Source organism: Orcinus orca, chromosome 20 (genome assembly GCF_937001465.1).
Source record: "Orcinus orca chromosome 20, mOrcOrc1.1, whole genome shotgun sequence".
Taxonomy (NCBI): domain Eukaryota; kingdom Metazoa; phylum Chordata; class Mammalia; order Artiodactyla; family Delphinidae; genus Orcinus; species Orcinus orca.
The window spans coordinates 28428155-28444676 of record NC_064578.1 but is presented as its reverse complement, the minus strand read 5'-3'; the positions used below and the strand labels follow the sequence as shown (position 1 = coordinate 28444676).

The 16522-nt window shown below is 42.3% G+C and overlaps 2 protein-coding genes across 6 annotated transcripts in view; one reads left to right on the top strand and one right to left on the bottom strand.

The window, feature by feature from the left end:
- Nucleotides 1-2235, bottom strand: part of LOC101284566 (guanine nucleotide-binding protein G(o) subunit alpha) — a 159472-nt gene extending 157237 nt beyond the window's left edge. The window contains exons 1-2 of one of the 2 annotated variants that reach the window (XM_033417566.2): nucleotides 1395-2235; nucleotides 1134-1176 (exon numbers count right to left, since the gene is read on the bottom strand). In XM_033417566.2, coding sequence (XP_033273457.1) covers nucleotides 1134-1176; nucleotides 1395-1512 — 161 coding nt within the window. In that variant the 5' untranslated portion in view covers nucleotides 1513-2235. The remainder of the gene's footprint in view (nucleotides 1-1133; nucleotides 1177-1394) is intronic. The other variant, XM_004286367.4, reaches the window with a different exon arrangement.
- Nucleotides 2236-2421: 186 nt separating this feature from the next.
- The window catches only part of LOC117199107 (peroxisomal membrane protein 11A-like), a 234429-nt gene continuing 220328 nt past the window's right edge, over nucleotides 2422-16522 (top strand). For all 4 annotated transcript variants that reach the window (XR_007474439.1, XR_007474438.1, XR_007474440.1 and 1 more), the window contains exons 1-2: nucleotides 2422-2691; nucleotides 4104-4207. The gene's annotated coding sequence lies outside the window, so the exon portion shown is untranslated. The remainder of the gene's footprint in view (nucleotides 2692-4103; nucleotides 4208-16522) is intronic.

The window sequence follows — 16522 nt, the reverse complement described above, 5'->3', positions numbered from 1 at the left end:
GCAGCGGGGCTAGGAGGCCCAAGGGCGCGCACCCCTTTCCTAAGGTCACCCCCTCCCCAAGGAAAGCTGCCTGTGGGCTCACCAGGAACTGCTAACCAGGAGTGGATGGGGCAAGGCTCCTTACTGAGAAAGTGAGGAAGGGAAGCAATATCCCATTTTGTTTTAATTTTCAACCATCACTCAAATCCACCCCCAGCTAATTAGGAGGGGAAACTGATACCTAAGGCAGAAGGGGGTGGTGCAGCAAGTGGGGCCTGAAATCCGCATTGTGGGTAGATTACATGGAACACAGCCTATGCAGAGTATAAATAAATACATTGATAAAGGCCATAGAGTGAACGAAAACTGCCAGTGTCAGGAGAGCAAAGGCTGGGAGGATGGGGGAGAAAGGCGGGGGAGCAGCAAGGAGCGGGCATTCAGCCTCACAGCCAGCGTCCTCCTTCCACCTCTACCTTGGATACACCTGTGCCAGCCACATTCGCTTGAACACCCACCCCCTCCCCTACCACACGCCCCTTCCCCTAACCTCCGTCCTTTGGGGGTGGGGAGGAGGGGCAGAAACCACAGCCTCTAATTCAGCACCAAATCCATGAACAGCAGACACTTGATACTCCACCCCAGCCTAGGGCTGGGTCCCCTCCATGTTTTAGCCAAGTTCAAAAATCACTGCCCCAGGAGAAGAGTAGGGGGAAGTGGGATTATGGATATGGAGTAGGGGGTGGAGGAAGGAGAAGAGAGAAATAGAGACAGAATGATACAGAGACACAGAGATAGAAATAGACGCAGCGACACACAGGAAACACCACACAATCAAGAGTAATGATCATAATCATGCCAATAATGTGATGTTCTGATCAATATGGCGGACACTGTCATTCATACAACTACAGGCGCTCCCCTTCCCTCCACCCCAGCCCGGAGAAAAAAACACCCACCCTGGGAGTTGGGGTGGAGGACCCAGAACCAACGTAGGGCCTGGGGGAGGGGAGTCAAATCAGGTGTGTGTATGCGTGTGCGTGTGTGCACTAATTAAAAACCGGGCCTGGAGAGCAATGTGAAGTGAGCAAGGTAATAAAAATTATTAAAAAATTATACTTAATAAAAGTACAAATCCCAATGCCACAGGGACTTACTTCATCTGCTTCACAATGGTGCTTTTTCCAGATTCTCCAGCCCCTGTTGGGACAGACAGGGGGGAAAATTTGGTGAGTGTCAGCTTAGGGGACCGGGGTGGGGGGTTGGGGGGTAAGGCATGCGAGGGAGTGGGCGATCCTGGGCACATGGTGGTGCCAACTCGGGGACCAGGTCTCCCCAGGAGCGAGTGGAGGGGGGACTGGTGGGGGGGTGCAGAGTGGCCAGGGTCGGGGGATGGGGGTGGCAGTCCCGGTCCTTACCCAGCAGGAGTAATTTCACGTCTTTGGCGGCGCTGATGCCATCCTCTTTGAGGTTTTTCTCAATCGCCTTGCTCCGCTCGAGGGCAGCTCGCTCCTCTGCGCTCAGAGTACATCCCATGGTGGCCCCTTCCCTGCCACAGCCCGCACGACTCGGCTGGCACGGCTCCCCGGCTCGGCGCGCCCCCCACCCCCCCAGAAAGCAGAGCCTGGGCTCAAAGAGGAAAAAATCACGATAGCCTCCCCTTGGCTGAAAACAAAAATGTCGGGAAAGCAGAACCCCCAAAAAAGACAGCCTCTAACAAGATTCCAGCCGCGGAGACTCGCGGCAGCTGGCGGGGCTCTGGGGGTGTCGAGGCGAGGGTGTCCGGGGTCTGGGGTTCCGGAGCCGAGGGAGGAGGCGCCCGCGGTCCGAGGAGGCGCGAGCTGCAGGCACTGAGGCTTGTGCACGACCCAAAATAAATAAAATAATAGTCGAGGCAGGAATCGCAGCCGGAGCCGGCGGAGGGTGGGGTGGGGGGCAGGGTGGGTCCTTCTGCCGCTGCTGCCGGAGGAGGAGGCGGCGCGGGGTGTGGAGGGAGTGAGTTAGGGGGTGCTGCTAGTGTATTTGCATCGCTGTTCCTCAGCCGTCGGTGCGTCCGCGGCGCCTTCGCCGACCCCCGCGCGCTGGGCAGGGCTGGGCAAGGGGCCGGGCCGGGGGGCAGGTCTCTAGCGGGAGACGGCGTCGCTGTTTCCCAGAGCTAGCATCGCTCGGTGGAGCCTACCGAAGAGAAAGGGAGAGCGCGACGGAGCCGCGGGCAGCCGGGAGCTCGAGGGGGAGCGAGAGAGGAGAGAGGCTGGGAGGGAGGGGAGAAAAAAAATGAAGGGAGAGCGAGCGAGCGAGCGCGCGCGCTCCACAGACCGGGCGGGGGAGGGGGCGAGCGCAGCGCGCGAGTGCGCCAGCTGCTCTGCGCACCCCGCACGGCCAGCCGCCCGCTGACGTCAGCAGGGCCGCGCGCCGGGCCCCCGAGACGGGGAGGGGCCGGGGGGCGGGGGAGGTGCGCGCGCCGAGGTCCGCGTAACTAGCGGGGGCGCGCGCGCGGCGCGGCCTCCCCTCCCCCACCCTCCCTCCACTCCCCTCAGGGCCCGCGGCTCCCCGAGGTGGGCTCTTGCGAGGCCTAGCGGGGGCGGGGCCTGGGGCCGGGCTCGAGCCGGGGCGCCCCTCCCCGCCTCCGCCTCCGCCTCCGCCCTCGCCCAGTGCTCTGGCGGCTCGGGCCTGGTCAACGCGAGCTCGGGGCAGGGTAGCCCGCGCCACCGTCAGGTGGGTCTACTGGGTCGCGGCCGGCGCCGCCTCCCTCGCTCCCTGCCTCCTCTCCATCTTGGCTCCAACAGCGCGCCTTCTTGGTTGCTCTCCGGCTGCTAGGGCCGTAGCAGCCGAGGTCAGGTGGCCTCGGTTAACTCGAGGAGACCGTGGTTCTGAGGGAACCTGCGTTCCCAATCATTCGCCCTTGGGGCGTAGGGGCAGATTCGGATTTTTCGCTTCCTGCGTCCCACAAACATTTATTGAGCACCTAGTATGTGAGAAAGGAGGCTGTGAGGAGAGGAACACAGCAGGATGAGACAAAGCCAGGGCCTGTTCTCAAGGAGCCTCTGCCTCCCTTTGCCATCGCGGACCCTGCTCCAAGATTGCCGGCCAAAAGGGCAGCGCAGGAGACAGTTCCCACACTGGGCAGCTTTTGGATGGGAGGGACAGGTTTTCATGCAAGTGCTGCTTACTTTCTCAACACAGAGCTTAAATGCTTTTCGCTCATTTTGAAAGGTTTAGTTTGGTTGAGATTTTTGCACTGAGCCCTCTTGTTCTGCCTCTTCCCAAAACACAAATACATTAAATGAATAGATTTTGAGAGACAAGAGCTTCTTCCTCTAAATCTTTTAAAACACTCCCCCGCCCCATCTCTTTTTAAAATAAAGACCCAGCAACCCTGGGTCAGTTACTCAGCGTACAGCTCGTCAGATACTGAGGAAACACGTACACTTCTGCCAAAGATCGGGCATGTTCTAGGCGGTCTCTGAGATTTTGAAGAAATTAGTTCTCACTGCGCAAAATGGTTTTACAATCAGTTCCATCAGACAGCCTCAGGGGCCCTCCTAGAAAAAGGGGCCAATGGGAAAGATTGCATGGGGATAGGAGAGGCAACCGGCCAGTGGAAAACGTTTTTTCTAATAGTTGGGCATTTTTGTGGCTCTGAAGGCAAACTTGTTTGTTTCATTTCAACAATAGAAAAAACACCCCTGTTTTTGGTAATGTTACCCAGCATAAAAATACATTTGCAATGCGGGGGGGAGGCAATTAAAGCCCATGCAGAAGAAAACATTTTTTTCCCCTGTATTTTTCAATTTGTTGTTTCCTAGTTTGGGTTTGCCTCATTCCACAAATAGCTGTCTATGTCAAAAGTTGTATGTAATTTGAATATTTAAACTTAGATCACATTTAAATATTATAGAAAACTGACAAAGGACTCTTATAAAGAATTGTTTTATAAAGTAAATAACTTCTTCCCCACTTGCCCCTCCACCCCTACCCAGTCTCCTTTTGTGTGTGTATTGAGGAGGGGAGCTTAGGGGATGAATCTGGTTTGCTTAAAATCTGGCTGTCACTAAAAATCAGCCTCCCAGATCCAAAACAGAGCTTAGGTAACCAATATTCTATAGAATTTGTTATTTCTTTTAAAGGTTGCTAGGATGATTATGCAGATCTCTCAGATATAGGGAAAAAATTCAGCCACCTCGCCCAGATTCTGCAATCCCTACGAGGCTGCATCTGAAATACTGAAGAGGTAAGACCATAACCATTTCTTTGTAAATGGTGGGTCATATTTTACATTTTAATGCTCTTTCATATGAAGTAATTTTTAATTGAAGATCTTAGACTCTTGGGGCATTGTGGTTTACATGGTTGAATCAAACTATCTTTGATTTTGGGTATATTTATTCCTTCTTGGTATCATACCTAGTATGGTGGAGGCACAAACCTATGTTTTGTGTTTTTCTTTACTCAATAGTTACTAAGCACCTACCAGCCATGAACAGGGTAATGTTCTAGGCACTATAGGTGTTGTATTTCAGGTTTGTCTACCCTGTTTTCTTTTTCTGGGTCACTTTGCATCTTTATAGCTCGGCTTCATAAAAGACTAATAATAATCCGCTTCACCTGTAGAGTGCTTTACAGCTTACGGAGCACTTTTATGAAAATTATCTCTAGTGATCCTCCCACATAAACCTCAGTTAGGGATTGTGGTGTGAGGAGCATCATGGCTAAATGGAAAGAGCCTGGGCCCATATCAACCTGGGTACCCATTTTACAGCTGAGAAAACTGAGCCTCTGAGGGGCTGAATAAATTGTTCAAGGTCATGCAGTCATTTAGTACTAATGCAGGGCTCCTTTTACAGGTTTGTGGACTATTTGAGAGATAACATGTTATAGGTATTTATTTTATGTTTAAATATATATATATTTATGTCTGCGTATATATATATATCATATTTCCTAGACTCACAGAAAGCTTACAACTCCAGAAACCAGTCATATTCTGGTCCCCCCCACCAAAAGAAGTAAGGATAACATCTCAGTTCTCTGTGAGTTATTAGTAATTAGATAATACGACAAGTGTTTAATTTGTCCATAGTTAATTCCTGTGGGAATGAGGAAATTATAGTCCTAACATCAGGAGTAATCAGGGACAGATTCAATTTGGTTTTATTTTATATGATCCTCAGAATTATATTTCTCTAATTGTTCCTGCTGACCAAAAGAATAATTCTCCTTTACCCCACCTTAGGTCAACTATAGCCCTTACCACACATGGTTCAGCATACTTTTAATTTTAAAAGTAGGTGATCAGAATATTTTATATACTTTCTAAAAGGAACAACAAAAGCCTACATTGAGCTGCTTTTGTACCACATGTGCCTCCTATTCTGGAGGACAGTAATTTACCATATAAGCAAGATCCTCCAGGTCTAACTTACAGAATGTGGGCTCTGATTTGATGAACTGAATTTCCATATTTGTTCCCTTTTGAGGGTACTTTAATTAAATATGCATGTATTGACCATCTACCATGTTTCATGTATTGACTTAGACTCAAAGGGAGGTTTAGACATGAGCTTGGCTTCCTGAAATCTTGAAATCCCTGGAATGTTTCAAAACAATTCACATCAGAATCAGCTGGGGTGCTTGTTAAAAATTCAGTCAGCCATCTTACTTCTACCAAATCAGACTATTCTAAAATCTGCATTGGTATCCACTCCCCAGGTGATTTTTCTGTACAAAGTGCTAGGTCTTGTAGAGAATCTGTGCCAATTAATTCTACTAGTAGCTTATATTCTTAAAGTCCAAATATCTCTCCTGTTTCTGAATTCAAATTTTCTTTATGTTTAGTAGTTTTTGTATTTCTGTCAAAGGAAAAACTTATGAGAATTACTATTCCTTATGGACGTTACTCTCCTCGTGGGAAGAAAATAGGCTAAAATGTGTGGTTCATGAGCTAAGTGAAATCAAACTAAATGTCAAACGTATTAGATATTTTGGGGAGAATGGTAGATCACTAGAGGTTTTTAAGTTTCTGCACTAAGGGTTTTTATTATAAAATTGATAGCTCACACTCTAACTTAGTGGTGAATATAATTTAGAAGAATGTCTGGGTAAGGCTAAGAAATGACTTAGAGTTTTCTGATAAATATCTGGCATTAATGAGGGAAGATGCTGATCTAATTTTTTTTATGTCCCTAGAAGATATTATTATCCTTATCCTATTGTCCTTGTTAGCTGTTATTCAGTGCTTCTCTGACTGGTATTAATATTATTTTGTGCACGTCTCTCATACTTACCAGAACAGTGGTTATCAAATGTTATTGTGCATAAGAATTACGTAGGATGCTTTTTAAAATGCAGATTCCTGGGTGAATATCTAGAATTTCTGAGTCAGTGAGTCTGAGGTGGAGCCTGATATTGTTCATTTTTACAATCATATGTTCTCACCCAAGTGATGTGCTCAGGAAATATATCACTGGACTATAAACTCCTTTGAGGTGAGGGAGTTACCACTTTGTATATATCCCAAAAGGTCAAGCATGGCCCATTGTCCACAGGTCATCAATTTTAATGCTATTAACCAAATTCACCTGTCTATAGACAAGGGCTAAATCAGATCATATATCAAAGTTCTTTGCAGTTCTGAGACTTTTTGATTTTTCTAGTAGAAATTTTGTGACTTGATTCTGGAAAACTTTTAAGATTGGGTGAGTTCAAAGAGGTAATGACTTATTTTCAAGTAAGATTCTGAAAAATGAAATGATACTGATTTTAAACAAACAAATGGGAGATTTGTTGGTATTTACGAACTTGTGAGAAGAACATATGCCAAACGTTTTTGAAGTTTCCATCAGAATATTCTTTTCTAAATTTCTTCTCTCATTTGTTATTTTGCAGACTTCATGAAAAAAATCAGTTTATCATTGTTAGGAATAAAAGATGACATGGGAAGAAATAAAGGTTTTGTGTACTTTTAAACGAAGGAACTTGCTTGAAGCCTTGTAGATAATTGAGTTGAGCTCTTAGGTTATTGAAGTCCATTATGTGGTCGGTGTTGAGAACATTATTTGCTGAGTGTATTTTGATGGTTCAAGAACCCCAGAGAGAGTGTGCTTTGTGATTTTTCTCAATTTAGGATAGCAAGAGAATCCCACAGGGATGCATTTGGCTTGAATTGAGTGGAAAGTTGGAGGGGGCTAGGACTGGTGATTTCACATTGATAAGACTGACCAAGAGCTGAAATTGAAGTTGGAAGCTTGGCTTAAAATGAAAGCATTTCCTAACAGCCGTGATTCCTGTTGGCATTTTCTTGGAAAACCTTTAATCGGAAACCAAGGTTCTTATTTGTTATAATAGGGATAATAGGACTTTTTAACCTACCTGGGCTAGAGTTGACAGATGTGGTTAGCTGGTACATGTTTGTAAAGTATTATTTAATACTCTTGTCCTCCAGAAGACAAGAGATTTCCTAACACAAAGATTTCTTGCATTATTTATCATATTCTCTATCTCCATAAGCCTTTCACATATGCAGCTCAAACACATTTAGATTATCTCATTAGTCTTCTGTAAGCTTCAAGGTCCAAAGTCTTATTACCGCATTGCTCCTTAAAGATAGAAATGTTTCTGTTTGCTCCTGTCAGTTGTGTTTGTGAAGGCAAAAAGTAGGTGAATTTATCTGAATTCAGTTAAAACCAGTTTGGATTGTCTGTAACAAGTGTGACTGGGGGAGGGGGAGGCTATCAATTAATTCAAACTTATTAGAAGTAGGTTGAGGGTGTTTGGCCAGATTAGAATGATTTAATTTTGTGACCTGTCTGCATCCTCTAAAGTACATGTGGTTTGGGGTGTTCCCAAAGTCTGCCAAGTACCAAGAACATAGTGTTCCAGTGGGGAAACATGGTTCTTCAGTTGAGCTAACATTTGGGTGTATTACCTGTTCCCCAAAGGCCTGTAAAACCCTGACCTCTGTGGCAGAGAAAAACATTTTTATAAAATTCCTGTGTGTGTGTGATGGAGCACATCTATAAAATTGAAGAAGGGTAATTCAGAGTGAGATGTATTTTCGACCAGACACCTATCCCATAGGACTTTTAGCTAGGATCATTCAGAGCTTGAAATAGAAAGGAAAGAACTGAACTGATTTTCGTCTCAAGGAACACATGCAGTTGGCTGTCTTTCCCCTTGGCCACTGTAACCTTTGGAGAGGGCTAAGAGAAGAGGAAAGAAAAAGGAGGAGGGAGGACTCTGAATTAGTTACATCCAATATAAATTAAAAACAGCACTGTTCCTAATGACCAAAGAGAGGACATATACAGATTTCAATAAAAACATTGAATGTAATGGCTTAAAATGACCAAAATTAAAGAGATGGATGCCCAAAAGCAATCTTAAAAAAATTAATACTGGGATTAATTTTCATGGATTGAGAGGTGGGATGAATGGGGCAGGGAAAGAAAAAGGGTAAATTTTGGGATTGTTCAATTTGATCATCCTTTCTTTGATTCTACCACCTCTGCTTCTGTTTTAGGAAAGATGTGACACCAATCCTTCTTTCCTTCTTTTTTGCTTCTCTCACTTCTGCTCTACTCTGATACTTGGCTTTATCCTACCATAAACATTTCTCCAGTAAGAAAATAGTGATAAGAATGAAATTTTTCCTATCATTGCCTTCATTTATTTAATACATACTTATTGTGTTTACTATGCCAGACTCTGTTCTAGGAATACACTGGGAATACACTGTTGAAAACAACACACTAGGTTCCCTGCCATCATGCGGCATATAGTCCCTGATCTTTGAATTATAGCATTCTCTCATACATTATTTAATTTGATCCTTTTAAGAACTCTTTGAAATAGCCCAGATTTCTATTTACATTTTATGCATAATAAAATTAAGCTTAGGGAAGTTCAACTGATTTACCTAAGATCATGCAGCTGGTAAATTACGTAATCAGATGGTCACCCAAATTTTCTGAATTCGAAGACAGTGTCCTTTCTGCCACATTATGCCACTTCCCTAAGATCCAAGGTTCAAAGATTATATCTAAGTTGCTGTTTTTTAAATTGAAGTATAGTTGATTTACAGTGTTGTGTTAGGTTCTGGTGTACAGCAGTGGTTCTGGTGTACAGCAAAGTGTTTCAATTATACATATGTGTGGGTATATATATATGCACATATATATATGCATATATACACATATATATATTCTTTTTCAGATTCTTTTTAAGTTTCTCTTTTAAACAGTACCTAGACCAATTATATTATTTATATTTTAGTGAGTTATTACTTTACTCAATACTCCTTCCCCCCTTTGTCAGACATTATTGATCATCGTAAATGAACTTTATCTAAACAATTCATGATCCAATGATATTTATTCTAATAAATTATTCCTAGTTCTTAATACAAAATAGATTATCTTTGTAGTGTATAATTATCAGAATATTCTCCATGTTTTGCAACACCCTCTCCCTCATAAAGGTAACAACCAGAAATGGGGAGTAGATGATATACAACAATTAAAGGAAGATATTGAAAAACTTTAGTCCCAGTAGGTTGGAAAAGTAATTTTCAAAACTAAAAAAAAAGTAACATCAAGAAGGGCAACAGAGTGAAAAAGCACTGGACTAGGAATCAAGAGACAAAACTTTCAGTCTTGGTTTGGGAAATTCTGTTCTCTTTCCAGACCTCAATTTCCTCAATTAAGGAATGGAATTTTAGGCATCTTCTGTATTCTGCATCCATAATTCTAAATCTGAGTTAAGTGAACAGAAACCTTGGAGAGTGACATTTAGGAAACTATTGAAGGCAGAGCAATAGACCCCTCCACAGGGCAAAGCAAGAAAACGTTACAGATCCATTCAGTTCTTGAATCCAAGTCCATTTGTTCCACTATTGAAATGGTTCCTGTTTCTTTTTTCCTCCCTTCAGATCGAGTAAACCTTTCATACTTCTTATGGCATTTGCTTTAGAAATATAACACCTTTGTAAACAAAACAAGCCAATATTATGAAAGGATTGTAGCTTGACTTTGATTTTTCAACTTAGAAGTGACACCACTCCTAGATATACTGGAATTTTTTTTAAAGCCTATCTTGAAAGGTTTTCTCCAAATTGCCTTATATCCGTTTTAGCACAGCAGGCACATGATGGCTCATAATCACCACCCAATTGATTTTGAGAGTATTTCTTTGTGGGTGAATAGGATGAGTGGGGAACATCCCACAGGGCTGGGGAAGGAGTGTCAAGGGAGTCGCATAGATCCAGGAGTGAGACAGCCAGTGGTAAGTAACCAAAGGGGCAGATGAGCTTGACAAGGGGTTGGCCTTCTCTCAACAGCCTCTACTAGATCTATTCAGTCCTGCCCTTCTTGTGATTTTCTCTGGCATTTGTTCTGACAGTTATCTCAATTCTTCACTCACTTCCCACACCCCTAGAGTGTATCTGCCAGATTAGTAATCGCTTGGTTAGTGATTACTAGTTGCTTCCTGCCTACTTGCTGAAAAGGTTTCATCGAGGGAGTGGAGGAATTCAGCATATGCTTCTACCACCTTACAGATATCAGTCTCTAAGCATGAAGGAACTTAAGCATGAAAGAAAGGATTTATGAGTTCATCCAATAGTGAGCTAAAAATTAGTTGTTCTTGGGGGCTTCCCTGGTGGTGCAGTGGTTGAGAGTCTGCCTGCTGATGCAGGGGACACGGGTTCGTGCCCCAGTCTGGGAAGATCCCACATGCCGCGGAGCGGCTGGGCCCGTGAGCCATGGCCGCTGAGCCTGCGCGTCCAGAGCCTGTGCTCCGCAATGGGAGAGGCCACAACAGTGAGAGGCCCGCATACTGCAAAAAAAAAAAAAGTTGTTCTTTCAGTGAAAAAGTGATCTGTTATTTTAAAGAAAAGTAGAGTTGAACACAGGACACCTGGGTTCTCAACCCTAGGCTGTGACATTTCAGAATTTCTTGGGGGTGAAGACAACCTGCTGTTGGCTCCAGAATCCAGTTGCCCCTTGCTCACCTCAGGGAGCTATTCTATTTAGGAATCAGCCTGTTTCACAGCTGACTGCCATCATTATAACTACTGAGAAAAACTACTGTTATCTCTGTGACAACATCCTGAGGCTATGCCTGAAAGAGAATTCAAGTAGGGGATGAGAAGTTGGGTCAGATAGGTCTTTTCCAGTCCTTTCAGCAGGGCCACTTAGTTGCCTGGGGCAAGCTAACCTTTGTATGAGCTCCTGGACTGATACAGGCCATGAGCAGTTAAATCCAAGAGCCCCTAGTTGTGCTGCTTGGTGGCTGTGCATCAAATTAGTCTCTGTGCTGGTCCTTCTTTGAGCTAACCTTGTCCCTAAGGAGTAGGCTCTCACCTTGGTCCTTGTGGCTGGTTCCAGTAACAGGCATTTTTTAGGTTCTTGTATCTGACTCTGACCCTGCTTTGGGATTGGAGTTCTATTTTGATCTCCTCAACTTCATGGAAATTAGAACCCAATCCTTAAACCCAAGTCTGCACAACTGGATCCTTACTACAAACTGCTACATCTCTGATGCCCATCATCAGTTTGTTTGAAACTTTACCTATTGCCAATGCCTGACTCCTAACAAATCACTCTGCTTCTGGATTTCCATGTGTTGACATTGTAGAACCTTCCTCCCACTCCTATAATTGTCTACATGAACCCTCTACTTACTGTCAGATTCCCTTGATAGCATGTCTTGCCTGCATTTTGGATTTTTTCTTTTTGGTGCCTATTGAGTGGACCTGATGTCCTGCCTTGTTCCAATGGGATTACTTATAGTCATTCTCAAACTTTAATGTTCATGAAAGTCACCAAGAGTGCTTAGTAAAAGTGCAGGTTCTGGGGTTCCACCCTTAGAGACTGTGATTCAGTAACTCTGTGAAACAGGGCTTAGACATCTGCATTTAAACGTATATCCCTAAATAATTTTGAGGTAGATAGTACAAAAACCACAGTTTAAGACCCCTATTCTAGTTTCTGGGACTTGATCCTTCCTTAGGCTCATCCCATTACTAACCAAACTTGATTTTGACAGTCAGAAAGATTTTGACTTTTCCATAAGGAATTTCTGGATATCATAATCATTGTTACATTTTAGAATATTATTTTTGTTTCTGTTTTTCTGCTCATTAGAAACTTTACAGAGGTTCTAATACCTAGCTATTAAGTCATCCAAGCATATACCACAATTTAAAGAGTCCAGAGTTTGCTCATGCTTTGGGCTCTAATTTCTTGTGGTAAAGATAACAGGGTGTTTTAGAAATGCATGAATCATTGTCTCCGTCAGCACCCTGCATTTATTTTAGGGCAATAGAGGAAAGTTCTTCCTCTTGGGTTTGGATTCATGCTTAAATATTGCCTCATCAATGTGCCTATGTATGCCATTATAGGAGTAACATAAATTCATGTATAGATGGCATAAAGATAATGGAGCTGGACACAAGAATTCTGGAGACAGGAGGAATCCAGGTGCAGAAGAACTGCTCTCTGTTGTAAGGTATTGGCTTATATGAGGACCACCCTGGCTCAGATGCAGTATTCCTCAGATTCAGGTTAAACACTTTTGGAAAGAATACTTCATAGGGCATGTTGTGTACCTCCTATTCCATTGTATCAATGTGTGATAAGGTATATTCCCAGTGCCCAGAATTTGAAAAAATTCTGAGCAATTTTTTAACCCCTGGGTGTCATCAAGAAACTCAGGAAAAGATATATGTTTCTGGCTAAGATGGAGTAACAGGTACTGCCTGTTTACCCTCTCACCTGAAACAACTGGAAAATAAAACAAAGCAAAATACACAAGATAATGTTTTTTAGACCTTGGACATCAGGCAGTAAAGGACATTGATTCTTGAGAGACAAGAAACAAATGAGGTAACCCTATGATTGCCAAAGCTTACTGCTTTGAGGGAGTTTCCAGGTTGTGGAGCAGGAAGGGGAAATCTAGGTGGAGCTCAGCAGAATCCCTGGGTTGAGGAGATGGAGCTGAGAATCGAGGGGACCCAAGGAAGCTGGAGTTCTCATGACAGAGTATTGAAGAGGAGAGAACTGCACAGAGAGAGAACTCTGGATATTTCCAGAGGTCCTCTTGAGTATTCAGATTACTGATTGGTACATGCATGTGAGGAAACTGCCCAAGACTGGGGAAAAAGCCATCAGAGGATTAGAGGGAGCAGTGGCAGCATTCACAGAGGTCCAATAATAGTGCCTGTTCTTGTTAGCCAGACCAGAACATCTATAATTCATAGAGTATTGGAGAGAGTATTTAGGATCTTGTTCAGTAGTGGGGAGTAATCAGTAGTCAGGGACTAATCATTGATCCTGCCTAACAAGCAAGATCTAAAATGATCGAGTGGTTTCTGAGGAACTTAACTATGTCATGGAATAAAACTCAAGAATATATAAGGAAATACAAAAATACTCATCTCCCAGCAAGGGAACAGTCACAATGTCTAACATGCAAATGAATATTCCCATGCATTCAAATAAGCAAGAAAATCTTACGCATAATGTGGAGAGCAGTCCATCAATAAAAACCAAGTTAGAACTGACACAGATATTAGAATTAGTAAAGAAGGACATTAAAAATTATTATAATTGCATCCTATCTATAGGTAGATACTTAGAATATGGTTTTATTTGTTTGTTTTTTGTGGTACACGGGCCTCTCACTGTTGTGGCTTCTCCCGTTGTGGAGCACAGGCTCCGGACGCGCAGGCTGCAGACACGCAGGCTCAGCGGCCATGGCTCACAGGCCTAGCCGCTCCGCGGCATGTGGGATCTTCCCGGACCAGGCACCAACCCATATCCCCTGCATTGGCAGGCAGACTCTCAACCACTGCACCACCAGGGAAGCCCAGAATATGTTTTTTAAAAGGCACAAATTAAATGTCTAGAGGTGAAAACTATGTCTTAAATAAAAAATACACTAACAGCATATTAAATGTTAAAGAAGAAAAGATTCATGAACTTGACTGCACAAAATACAAGCTATCAAAAATGAAACACAGAGAAAAAAGAATTTATAAAAATGAGTCAGACATAAATGATACCTTACAGTAATTACATTAAATGTAAATGGATTAAATGCTCCAAGTGAAAGGCAGAGGTATGATTCAATTATATGCTGTTTACAAGAGACGCACTTTAGATTCAAAGGCACAAATACATTGAAAGTAAGAGGATGGATAAAAGATACACCAAGAAAATAGTAACTAAAAAAGAGCTGTAGTGGTTATACTAATATCAGACAAAATAGACTTTAAGACAAAAGTGTTACTAGAGACAAAGACGAATATTTTATGATGATAAAAGGAAGATATCAGGAAGATATAATAATTTATAACATTTAGATATATAACAATTATAAACATATATGCACCTAACAACAAAGTCTGAAAATACATGAAATAAAACATACAAAACAGAATTGAATGGAGAAATAGGTGATTCAGCAGTAATAACTGGAGACTTCAATATCCTGTTCTCAATAATGAATGAATAGGGATTCCCTGGTGGTGCAGTGGTTGAGAGTCCGCCTGCCGATGCAGGGGACACAGGTTCGTGCCCCGGTCCAGGAAGATCCCACATGCCGCGGAGCGGCTGGGCCTGTGAGCCATGGCCGCTGAGCCTGCGCGTCCAGAGCCTGTGCTCCGCAATGGGAGAGACCACAACAGTGAGAGGCCTGCGTACCTCAAAAAAAAAAAAAAAAAAGAATGAATGAATAACTAGGCAGAAGATCAACAAGGAAATAGAAGACTTGAACAACATATAAATCAATCAGGCCTAACAGGCATCTGTAGAATAGTCCACCCCCAAAACAGCAGAATACATGTTCTTCTCAAGCCGACATTGAATATTCTCCAGGCTAGACCAATGATAGGCCACAAAACAAGCCTCAATAAACTTAAAAGGGTTGAAATCAACAAAGAGCATTTCCAACCACAATGGAATTAAATTAGAAATTAATACCAGGAGGAAATTTGGGAAATTCACAAATGTGTGGAAAATAAATAACACATTCCTAAATAATGAATGGGCCAAAGAAGAAATGACAAGGGATATTAAAACATATTATGAAATAAATGAATGTGAAAGCACAACATGCCAACACTTAAGGGTCAGCTAAAGTCATGCTTAGAGGGAAAGTTATGGCTGTAAGTGCCTATATTATAAAAGTAGAAAATCTAAAATCAATATTCTAATTTTCCATCATAAGAGAAGAGCAAACTAAACTCAAAGCTAGCAGAAGAATAAATAATAAGATAAAAGTGGAAATAAATGAAATAGAGAATAGAAAAACAATAGAGAAAATCAATGAAACCAAGATTTTGTTCTTTGAAAAGATCAATAAAATACAAACCTTTAGTAGACTGATAAAGAAAAATAGAGAGAAGCCTCAAATTACTAAAATCAGAAGTTAAAGAGGGAATATTACCATTAACCTTAGAGAAAAAAAAGATTACAAAGGAGTACTATGAATAATTGTATGTCAACTAATTAGGTAACTTAAATGAAATGGACAAACTGAAAGTGATTCAAGAAGAAGTAAAAAATCTGAATAGACCTATAACAAGTAAAGAGATTGGATTAGTAATTTAAAATTTCCCACAAATCCCAGGCCCAAACAGCTTCACTGGTAAATTCTACCTAACATTTAAAGAATCAATTCCAGTCTTTTACAAATGATTTCAAAAAATAGAAGAACTTAATCTGTAACACTAGTATTATTCTGATACCAAAACCAAAGATATTGTAAGAAAGTAAATTTTCAGATCAGTATCCCCTGTGAATATACACATAAAAATCCTTTAAAAATACTAGCAAACTGAATCCAGTCATGGAATAAAGGGGTACACCACGAGAAAGCAGTGTTTATCCTGGGAATATATCCAAATTTGGTTTAATATCTGAAAATCAATGTAATACACCATCTTAATAGAATGAAGCACAAAAACACATGATCATCTCAGTTGATGCAGAAAAGGCATTTGACAAAATCCAGCAGTCTTTCATGGTAAAAACAGTGAAAAAAGTAGGAATAGAAGAGAACGTCCTCAGTCTGATAAATAAAGGGCATCCATGAAAATCCCACAGATAAATAGCACCATATTTAATGGTGAAAGACTGAATGCTTTCTTCCTAAGATCAAAAATGAGGTAAGGATGTCAGCTGTCACTACTGCTATTTATCATTTTACTAGAGATACTGGCCAGGGTAATTAGGCAAGAAAAAGAAATAAAAGGCATCCAGATTGGAAAGAAAGAAAGAAGTAAAATTATTTCTATTTGTAGTTGACAAGACCTAGCAAGGTTGCAGGATATAAATGAAATCCTGCAATTTTTTTTTTCTTTCTTTTGTCTGTGTTCGGTCTTTGTTGCTGTGCGCGGGCTTTCTCTAGTTGTGGTGCACGGGGGCTACTCTTCATTGTGGTGCGCAGGCTTCTCATTGTCGTGGCTTCTCTTGCGGCACACGGGCTCTAGGTGCATAGGCTTCAGTAGCTGTGGCACATGGGCTCAGTAGTTGTGGCTTGTGGGCTC